Below are 10,866 nucleotides of genomic sequence, written 5' to 3'. Positions count from 1 at the left end.
AACCACCACATCATATAATCTAGAGACCCCGTTCCATCTAAGTAAAGAGCAGTATAAACGAGTCAGAATTCCCGTCTATTACTCTGCTCACTACAGTTTACATGCTAACAATGATACTCCGTACAGATGCAAGACTTGTCGGCGGGCAGTCCGCAAGATCTCAGTCCAAAAAAGCAACTCTATGTGCTTTTCCGTGTATATGGCCTTGAATCGGGCAGCGTCGGTGTTAAAGTCTATGTTGACCCTGAAATAGCGAGGAAGGATAGACTGCTAGAATTCGAGCCTAAAGACTGGACTGTCACTCCTAGGGCGAAAGCGCGGACGTAGGCTAATCGTCAGGCTCCCCCCTTCGCCGTAGACAGAAAAGTCGCACTTTTTTTCATTCACTTCAATGTCCCTCTCCGCCTAGAACATTATATTTCAATGCTGGTGTTCTGTCCACGGCAATACCCTAAGCTCTAGACAAGGCGTATCCGAATTTTCAAGGTTTATCAATAGTTTTGCGAGCATAATCGAATTTTTTGGTCAAATTCCCAGTATAGTGCAAAAGAAAGTAATTTTCTCCTTTCAAACATTGCCATAACATTTTAAATTCAGTTGTTTTATGATTGCTCTAACTCTTCGTATAAAGGTGATGATGAATCGATTCATCGGCGCCTGGATTGTTCGCTAATGCTGCACCAATTTTGTCTTTCAGACGCTGCTGGTAATCTGAAATGGCTAGTGGGTCACGAATTATATTTCATTTGTATTGAAGCAGAGGAGAAAACCAAGCGTGCGAATGGATCCGTTCCTTGCCGGAATCGTAGGTGGTCAGGCCAATCCTCTTAGCGTTTCGCACTTTCTATACACTTACATCATTGCATTCTGTTGGTTTCAGGGTTCTTTCTCTATCTATTCTACTGCGCACTTTTTCATATATTAACGTCTACAAATTATCATTTATATTTCGCATAATCACAGCTTTGGATAGGAAACTTGATCCGCAATCGTCAACTTGGCCAGGTTGATTGCAGTTTTGATTCAGTAAGTAGATTGCTATATTACTATTATTTTCCAAAACCACATTGCATACTGACCGTAATTACAAGTTCAGCTCTTCCTTTTTACAACACTAGCCTCGTCACAATCTTGCTACGATTCGTAGGGCACTGGTAGCGGCTGAAACCTAGTCCGGATACCAACACGTTCTCATAGCCCACTTCAGCCTTCAGCCAAATTTGAAAAGCACAGGATTATCAGGAAATATGTCCCCTTCCTCAGAATCAGATGTTATAAACTTCGATTCCAAACCGTCCTTCAGCTCGACAGAAGCACACACTTCAATTAATGAAGAGATTTTCAATCTCCAAACTCAAATGGCACGTTTGGCTTTAGATGAAATCACATTTGAGTGTCCAAAATCTCAAGCCCCATTCAGCATCATCGCAGCACCAACAGCCGCCTCCAAAACTCCACCACAGCCAACGATGGCCAACAAATCCACTACCTTCACCAAGTTTCCAGAACTCCCAACCGAGCTTCGCTACAAGATCTGGCACTTCGCCATCCCCGATCCCCAAGTATTGCATATCAACTACGATGTTTCAGACCTACAGATATCCTATCGCCCTATTTACTGTTACGCCAACGACTTTCTAGCTAGGGGAAAATGGAAGATCGAAAACGGCATCACGACGCTTGCGAACCTGCATGTGTGTCAGGAGGCTCGGGCGGAGACGCAAAGGGCCATTGGCACATATACACTTATTCGACTCGCGCACGATATTACACAGGCCTGCTTGTTCAACTTTGACACGGACTCCATCTTCCTGGATACGAACAGCTATCGTTGTAACGGCGCGGATGTCCTCCCGCCTATCTTTCCCCTGCAGACGAATGTTCGCGAGAAACTGAGGTGGATGGCCGTTAGCAGGTATCTGTGGGAAGACTGGGAGTTTGAGGACGATTGGGGTAGTGAGGTGACGTGTGAGCAATGTCTAGGCTGGGGCATCGATATCACACATGTCGATTTCATCGAGCAGATACTGTACCATGGGTCGCTGGAGAAGTTTCAGGTGGTCATAAACAGTTATATTGTTGACACGTATGAAATGAGCGATATTCGTTTTGTTAGACGCAAGGCTCGGTGGCTTAGCGACGAAGAACGGACTCAGACTCAGCAGGATTTCGCGGATGCAGGCTCTAAGCATAAAGTCCAAGTTGAGGATGTTGATGTGGACGAGAGCAGGAAGCATCCGAGGTACGGTTAGATTGACAAGAGGGACAAAAGCTATATTGCAAAGTCAGGCCTGATGCTGCTGTGGGCCAGACTTGGTAAAGAGCTAGGTGATTATGATACTGTATGGAGAGCGGAAAATCTGGAAGATGGCAAGATAATGAATAAATGCCATGATTATTACTTTACAAACAGATTATATGCCACAGAAGTGATAGTTAATGTAGATGCTTTAAAGATAGAGCATAACGTCCTAGGTGGAATCCTAGCAAGAGTGGTACCGTTCGATCACCGCTAGCTCGACGATACTTGATGCCTGCCCTAGAACCAACGGCACAATACCATACCGTACAAACATCCCTCTCTCATCCCCCACCCTCCATCATTTCTTCGCCTTCTTATACGCCTCCTCAATCCCCTGCTTATACGTGTCAACCAACAACTTCCGATTCAACTTACTCGTCGCAGTAACAAGTCCATTATGCGGGGTCCACTCCTCGTCCGCCAACACGACGCCGGCAATTATTTCGATACTAGCTAAGCCCGCTTTGCGGCCTACAGTTTGCAACTGTTTCAGTACTTCTGCTTGTATTTTCGGGTCGTGGACTAGGTCGCCGATGCCGTGGCCAGAGACACCGATCGAGGTGGCGAGGGCTTTGAGCGCGGGTTCCGCGGGGACGATGATGGCGATGGGGTGGGTTTCCCCAGTGGAAGCGTAGATGCAGATGTTTGCTACTGTGGTGGCGGAGCGGTATATTGATTCCAGCTTCATAGGCAGGTGATTAGCTTGTGCCGTAGGAGGGGTCGAGGACGAACCTTCTCTAAAGCAATATACTCCCCGTTCAACGTCTTGACCAAATTCTTCTTCCGGTCGATAACCTTCAGATGGCCATTCGCATCCCATTCTCCTATATCCCCCGTCTGGAACCAGCCATCGGGAGTGATGGTTTCTGCTGTTAACTTGGGATTCTCGTAATACCCCTTCGTGATACTCTCGCCGCGCACCCAGATCTCGCCTTGTGGTTTGGGGGTATTGGTGGAATAGTAGCCTGCGTTGGGGTAATCGACGAGCTTTACTTCGATGCAAGTTTCTATGTCGCCGTGGGCGTCGAGGGTCCAGTGACCGGGATTGCATAGAGCACCCATCCTGTATGCGTGTCAGAGATAGTGATATGGGAGACTGGTTATGGGAATATCTTGTTCCAAATGCAATCGAGGGGTATTGACTCACGCTGATGTCTCTGTCATACCGTATCCATTGATCATGGGTGCAATGGCCAAGGAGATAAACTCTTGCGTGCCTCGCGCGATAGGCTACACAGAACGGATTAGCGTTTACTTCGGGGAAGATGAATCGAAGATCCTAGAACGGCTGTGGACTTGTTCTTGGATCATGCTACGTAAGAGTGAATGAGACACAGTTATCTTACCGCAGCACCGCTCATACAGAAACGTAGGCGTCCCCCTGTGGCGGCTTTCACTTTGTTGAATACTACGGCATCCAAAATCCCTGAGCCAGGGAGGTTATTTTGCATGAGAAATCTATACGGATTAGCAGGTAATTGCGCTGGAAGAGCATGAAACGTACTGCTTGGCATAATACGCGCTCCAGAATAATGTCTTCAGAACTGGCCCTCCTTTTTCAATATTGGCAATAACTCCCTTTTTCACCGTCTCGTATACAGCCGGGATACCCACCAAAAGCGTAGGTTTGAATTCCTGGATGTCGCCTTTACAGTTCCGCATATTGGCTTCTGAGAGTGTGCGGGGTGAGCCGTAGCCCATTGTTCCGCCCCAGTAGAGACAGGAATTCTCGAAAACGAATTCAAAGATGTGTGCCAGCGGTAGGTAGGCTAGTAGAGAATCACCTGGGCCTAGATAGTCACCGACTGAGCTGGTTGCTCCCGCGACTGCGAGGTTGTCAGTTTTTCATAAGCTTTCGACTGAGTGGGGTAAATACCAGCAGCCACGACATTCTTGTGAGTCAACTCCACACCCTTTGGAGGCCCACCTGAACCGGAAGTATACATGATGCAGGCCAGATCATCTTTCTTCGGGGGCACAGGATCCACCAAATTGGTTTCTCCCAATTCTCTCAAATCGTCCCAGCTCAGAATAGTCAGGTGACCGAAGGACTTTTTCAGTGTTTCCAAATCTGCGGGGTCAATCTCATGTTCGGCATCTGTATTGTAGATTATGTAATCAATCTCTTTGGCGTCGTTTAAGGTATTGATGAAGATTTTGAGCAGGTGTGGCTCCAAGAAGATGGCCTTAGCTCTAGTTGCTACGAGCGAGGTTCGAAGGCCTTCTTCACCAAGGGTATCGTAAGCTGTCACGATGGCCATTGACTGTGACATGGCACCATGGGCAAGAGACAGCCAGTGCGCACTGTTGGACTTGGAATCAGAAAGCTGGGTATAGTATCACGCCTGAATTGTTTGACTTACCTAGTTGCCGCATATAAATGCACTCGATCCTGCGTCTTGAGCCCCAGCTTTCGCAGCCCAGCCCCAAGCTGCAACGTCAAAGTCTCATACTCCTTGAAGCTCATATAGCTATACCCACTCATCTCAAAATAGAGCCACTGCTTATCGACTTCCTGCACCCTGCCATCGATGAGTTTCTTGACCTTTTTCACTTCATGGTGCTTCTTGATCAGCTTCCGTGAAGCCACAGCTTTGAGAGATCCAAATCTTTCAGCGCTGCATTTCACCACTTCAAAAACGGTAGAGATGCCTTCTTCGGGTTCCGACACAAGTTTGTCTGGAGAACGGATATTGCGACGTGGGATAGTTTCACCAGGCACCTGCGAATAACCAGCCACCTCAACGGAAAAAGGTGGCTTCTGGGTCATCCGAGCCTCGAGGTATGCTGTTTTTAACGACATCTCGATGGAAGGTGGGGGGAGGTTGGATTATTGTATAGCCGGCAAAGAAAAAGGCAAATCTTTGCGTTCCAGATATGCAGAAAGGGAGGCAGGGGAGGTCGTCGTTATTGAGGTGCGTCGTCATTTAAGGTGCACGTGACGGACTACATGGAAGCCTCGGATAACCCCTCTCCCTCTTGGCGGCAGAGCAGGCTCCCACCAAATTCTATCAGCTTATCCAGTATATCACAACCTTGGATCGTTCAGAAGAGCAATGAGATTTTTGTACTTGAAGGGTGATACAAAACTTTACTAATTGGTTTGGGGTGTTGAAATCTACCAGGTCCTTACGAGTAGTTGATGGGGAGGGAAAGGGGAAAGGGGGCATTTAGCGAGTGAGTGATACCTTACTCAGGGGTTGGTGTGGCGCAGGATTGACAACTTCACGGGACCAAAAGGTATCTTCTCATGTCTATCAGCAATGCAAAAACGGGTAAAACAATGTTCTGGTGCATTTGGATTCATTGTTTTCAATATAGTTCTTGCAGTCATTTCTAGGTATCACGTGAGCAGACTCGAATTACCATACACACGATACATACATGCAATACACCAGCTGCCTTTCACGGAATACCTACCTAAGTAGCTTCCTGTGAATCCACAATGGCGAATGCCGAAGATGCTGGCGCTCCGTCAGTCTTGTCAACGTATACAGAAGACGGAACGCAGAGGAAGGTTTGGGAGCATACTATGAGGGTTTATGAGAAGGTGCTTGCCCAATAAATAATTTGATTTCAAGGTGTTTCGACCTATTATTAATCTCAATCCAGGCTTTTTCCAAGATCCTGTTGATTCACATTTGACTTATTATGGTAATAATGGCCAATCTTCTTTGCGTGACATTAGTCTTTGGAGTTGGAGAAATAAGGTATCATGAGGTTATTTCTCAGCTTTGGGGCGATTTAGATTCGTCCTCCCAACTGCGAAAGACAGAACCTCCTTCACTCCAGCAACCCTCCCATGCTTCATATGAATCTGTATGAAGTTATAGATAGACAACGCCGCTACCATCAAAAGGTTGAACACGAACACAGCAACGAAGAATTGCCAAATATTCGGATTCGTATCTGAGCCGGATATCTCAGATACATTCATACCGTAGATCCCGGAAATTATTGTAATGGGTGCAAATCTGGGCTTATCAGCTTGTGTACCAAGGAAGCAAATACATGAGCAACGTACAGATAGGTAAACGCATTCGTCAAAGCAGTCCATCGAGCCTCCGACCTGCTCTGCCGCATCTTAGCAAGTTTACTTCTTGTCTGCCAAAGTAGATCGGTTTGTTCAACTAGATGTTGAAAATCCTCTTGCAAAGCCTCTTTGCTCTCCTTTGTAGCTTTCTCGTCTTTCCCAGCCCAAATAAAACTCCCACCTCTCTGCACAATAGCCAAAGATCTCTTAATCTCCTCTACATGCCCAATTGACGTGTCTGATATGCCATTGATCAGCCGGTCCTGCTCGCGGATAGCAGTTATTATTTGGTTCCAGCAGAAACAGTTGATGCGGAAGAGATTAGATGTGGCGTAAAAAGGGGAGGCGGCTGCTTGTGCGAGATCGAGGTATTCGAAAGATTCTAGGTACAATTGGCGGATCGATTTTGGTTTGAGTGTTGTAGACGCGGGGCGCGGAGATTGGAAGGATGGGGGAGGTTGGAGGACTCGGCTTGATATGTTGTGTTTGGTGCAAGAGCTGAAAAGGACGATTCCTGTCCATCCTATGCCGGTTTCATCAGGCTGTCAGGTTATAAATTAGTAACGGGTGATGGTTAAATGTGGCTAAAAGTATGCGACATTCTCAAATCACGTACCTGAATATATGCCATGACCTTGAACTTCTCGGCATCTGTCATGGACGGCGTAGTCTCCCTCAAGACCCCAAACCCAAGAGCTTGATATGGGGCATTATGCCTCTGCGAAGGCGTGAAGATGTGCCCTCTGCTATGGATAATCCATTGGAAGAATCGCGGATCCAGGTTCAAAGAGCTCCCCAGAGTTTCAATCAAGGCTGGAGAAGGAATACCCTGGTACTCAGCCATATAAAACCGCACTTTCGCATCCTTTCGGCTGGTATGGCTCATGAAGTTCTTCAGATCCAGCTCGCTGTAGATATCCGGCCATTCTTTCCGCTTGGAATCAAATAAATCTAGGACCGACACTACTAGACCTTTCCGAGTAGCGTTCGTAGTCATGTAATTGTCTAAATCTTGTAGATTTGTCCATCCTGCTGCCACGAGCTGGTGGATGTAGTCGTGGTATGGCGGGGTAACATGGTGCTCCCAGTCTTGGAGAGAGATATGGGTTGGTCTTTTGCGGTGTAGGAAGTGGCTGAAGCCAGAATCTGGTTGATGCTCTACAGGAAGTGGAACACTCTCAATTCGACCCGGCTGAGGAGGAAGAGCAGGGGGAGGATCCGGGGTATAAGTACTGAATTGCGACGAGCTTGGTGAAGAATGTGAGGAAGCCATGCTATGCTGTTGCTCGAAGTGGATCAACGGGAGTCAATGCCAAGAGACTAGTCGATTTTAAGCTCAGGGGCCGAGCCGAGCTCCAGAGACCCCTGAGGACCCTTCCCCTCACGCAAACCTCTGAATCACCCACAAGTCAAAGCATTCAGAGCTGTAAGTACCTACCCAAAGAATATCTGCTATCCGTTTTTTAGGGTTCTTCCTAGTCTATCCGCATGTTTCAAGTCGTACTTCGGGGCAGCTTATAACAAGCTTCTCTTGCCAGAATTAGAGCTACTACTAGAGAATAAGTAGAGGTCAACTTTGACTCCACGCTTGGCATTCTAGATATAAACTAGGTATGGTGATATAGTCCAACTGTGAATACTACGTTCACAGCTTTGAGAATGCCTGAAAACAGGTCGCGTATTCAGTCGTAGGACTTTCCAAGAGACATACGGACACTACCTATACCTTACCTAGTCCACCTAAATGACCCAGAACACCCACAAATAAATGTCACTATACCAAACATCTAAAAGGCGTAGCCTTTACTGTAGAAAGGCATACTATACAGCTATCACATCTTTCCTGTTCCATAATGAATTGATCCCATAATATATATCACGTGCTAACGTCACGTGTATCGGCCTCAGCCCCACCCCAACCTCAAATTCAACGGCAGCCGGCAAATGTCGTCGGCGCAAAGACTCTGGCAACCTCAACGCACCACATTGTCCCATATCGAGTACAGTGAGGACATTCTTCTCGCCGCGTGGACCGATTGAGAAAGTCGCATTTGCGCCATCCGACACGATGGTCTACGATTGGGAGAACAAGGAGGAGATATGCTATCGCATGTATATCGAGGAGAAAAAGTCGTTGGAGGACATCATGGAATATATGAAAGATGAGCACAAGTTCGCCCCAAGGTATGTCAACCGCCAGACGTAGACGTACTTCACCGTACTGGATGCAATGCATCTATACCTAACGTCGTCCGTACTAACACTACTCTCTACCCCTAGCAAACGTGCCTTCCAAACCCAATTCAAGCGCTGGGATTTCCCTTCCAAGCAGAATCCCGCCCATAAAAATGCCGCCCTCGTCCAGCGCGTCAAGGAACTATGGGATTGCAATACATCCCAGCGAGAGATGCTACGCATGCTCAACGAGGAGGGATTTGACATCAAAGAGCGGGAGCTGATGCGGGTCCGGGCTAAGAATCGATGGCTGTTGAGGGTTCCAAATGGCATGAAGAGCAAGAAGCGTGATTCGGACCAGGATGTTGTCAGTCAGCTCCAGGCAGCTCTATATGGCGAAGCACAGATGGTGGATGCAGAGGGCGAGGATGAAGAGATGGAGGAGATAGATATGCCCGCAGCTCCAAAGCGTACGAGAGGAACCTCGCCCCCTCTGAGCCCAGAGGTCATGGCTAAGAGACAAGAACGACTTGCAAAACTTCAGGCTGAATCAGCCGAGCGATGGGCTACTCGAAAGCGTCGCCGTAGAACTCGTGGCTGGGCAGGACTTCCAGCAGATCCTCCTGGGCCTCCTCGATTCCCCTCCGAGACGACGATTGATGAAAGCAAAGCATTCCTGAGTCTTGACAATCGCCTGTATCGGGATATCCGCTCACGATTCCAACGAATTTGCGAGGAGGCAGGCATCATAAAGAAGACACTGGCGGGTCCAGAGAGATGGGAGGCTGCGAAGGACAGACTTGTACAAGAAAGTTCACATCTACAAACCGTTTTCTGGGGCAACGAGGACAATCAGGAGGCAAAGAAACTGGCATTAGATGTGGTCTGCAGTGATGTCACAAAGAGGATGCGAACTCTGGAACGCCGCATGACAATTGCAGAAGCTAAGAACGCTCTTGGTATCAACCCCGAGGAGTCTCGACAACTACGAAATGCGTTTTATCAAGTTTTGAAGGGCGACCACTTCACGAGCAAGCTTGAGGCGGGAGAGGAGCACTGGAAAGAGCTGAAGCAACAATGGATCAACGGTTCTGACCTATTGCAAAACATACTCGCACCTGGGGAAGCGGATCCTCAGCACAATGAGAAAGTCAAGGCTATGGAGGTTCTCTGCAGAGACGTCATGAAGCGTCTTCGAGATGACCAGACCAAGCGTGATCCGACCCGAAAAAAGAAGTTTGACTCGAACTACACTGCGCCAGACGCACTGCAATTTGACGACGCACCAGAGACAAGCGGGTTCCAAACCAGTTCCCATGATGCTCTTGCCCAGGTAGCATCTCAAGCACAAGCCCAGACTCCAGTTCAAGCACAAACTCGAGCTCCAAGTCGCGCGCAGACTGGATTGAACCATGCTCAAGCCCAGGCGCGACAACCTCAACCTCAAACACATAACCAGGTCATGGTAGACCACAACGACATGCAAATCGACCCTTCCCTCCTATTAGCCGCCGCAAACGATCCTTCTCTACTGAACCGTAGCATGCAGAACCAGTATCCAGCCCAACAATATGCCGATCAGCAATACGTCGCTCAAGCGGCCCAGGCTGCATTTGCCCCATCACAATCATCCATCGCCGTCTATTTCCGCCTGCATCCCGCATCTGAGATCCAATCCAATTCTCGCCTCTGGGTCAGCACGCTCAGCTCGGTTTCTGTGGATGAGTTGAGGCAGTTGGCTACTGTCAGGACGCCTGGTACGCTAGCGTTAAGAATTGAAGGGGTTATCAAACAACCAAACGGCCAGGAGATGACGTTGCCGATCGATCAAGACGACGAGTTGGAGGCGTATTTGGCAGCAATCAGTGGGGTTAAGCCGGTCTTCTCAGTCCAGCTGGTTGCTGCGTGGAAGAATGCTTGATCATATTTTAAATGTTGGGGCACGTTTTGCTCAACATTGGCGAACGAGTGGACCGGGGCGTTTCTGGTATTACAATATTAGCTCGTTAGCAACATTTTTAATCGGAAATTCACAATTGCGCTTCACCTGAAACATTCTCAACTAGAACCAAGCTAATTCCACCGTTATATTTTTTAGCCAAGGGAGCAGTTCCTAAGTAGGAATAATAGTATTTCGTCCTTTTCTTTCTGGTATATCTTGATTGTTTCCGTCATTTACGATGTTTCCGATCTTTACAAAAAAGACTTACAAACACAATGTGTTGCGGGGGCAAATCTAGCTGCGAGGACTTATGATATGCGATTCTTGCACCAACATACTTTCAAAGCGAGAATAATGTCCCAGTTGGGTTGCGCTGAGACATCTAGCTGTGCGTACTCTAATTCATGCAATGAA

At 47.7% G+C, this 10,866-nt stretch overlaps 3 protein-coding genes across 3 annotated transcripts; 1 reads left to right on the top strand and 2 right to left on the bottom strand.

Annotated features, from left to right (window-relative positions):
• Nucleotides 1-2,600: 2,600 nt before the first annotated feature.
• On the bottom strand, nucleotides 2,601-5,105 carry FUM16 (Acyl-CoA synthetase; the record flags this gene model as incomplete). Its single annotated transcript, XM_031152634.1, has 7 exons — nucleotides 2,601-2,984; nucleotides 3,035-3,365; nucleotides 3,450-3,532; nucleotides 3,649-3,760; nucleotides 3,807-4,128; nucleotides 4,179-4,606; nucleotides 4,666-5,105. 7 exons carry the CDS (start codon nucleotides 5,103-5,105, stop codon nucleotides 2,601-2,603), a joined length of 2,100 nt encoding a protein of 699 aa, XP_031002943.1.
• A 918-nt stretch (nucleotides 5,106-6,023) lies between these two features.
• On the bottom strand, nucleotides 6,024-7,608 carry LHYA1_G007705 (uncharacterized protein; the record flags this gene model as incomplete). Its single annotated transcript, XM_031152633.1, has 3 exons — nucleotides 6,024-6,276; nucleotides 6,327-6,877; nucleotides 6,952-7,608. 3 exons carry the CDS (start codon nucleotides 7,606-7,608, stop codon nucleotides 6,024-6,026), a joined length of 1,461 nt encoding a protein of 486 aa, XP_031002937.1.
• A 795-nt stretch (nucleotides 7,609-8,403) lies between these two features.
• Nucleotides 8,404-10,431, top strand: LHYA1_G007704 (uncharacterized protein; the record flags this gene model as incomplete). The annotated part of the gene is made up of 2 exons (XM_031152632.1): nucleotides 8,404-8,519; nucleotides 8,616-10,431. 2 exons carry the CDS (start codon nucleotides 8,404-8,406, stop codon nucleotides 10,429-10,431), a joined length of 1,932 nt encoding a protein of 643 aa, XP_031002935.1.
• Between the last annotated feature and the right edge of the window lie 435 nt (nucleotides 10,432-10,866).

The sequence above is a fragment of the Lachnellula hyalina genome, assembly GCF_007821495.1.
Source record: "Lachnellula hyalina strain CBS 185.66 chromosome Unknown contig00143, whole genome shotgun sequence".
In the NCBI taxonomy this organism is placed as follows: Eukaryota; Fungi; Ascomycota; class Leotiomycetes; order Helotiales; family Lachnaceae; genus Lachnellula; species Lachnellula hyalina.
Note: the sequence above shows the minus strand (reverse complement) of the source record. Positions and strands in the feature narration are given on the sequence as shown.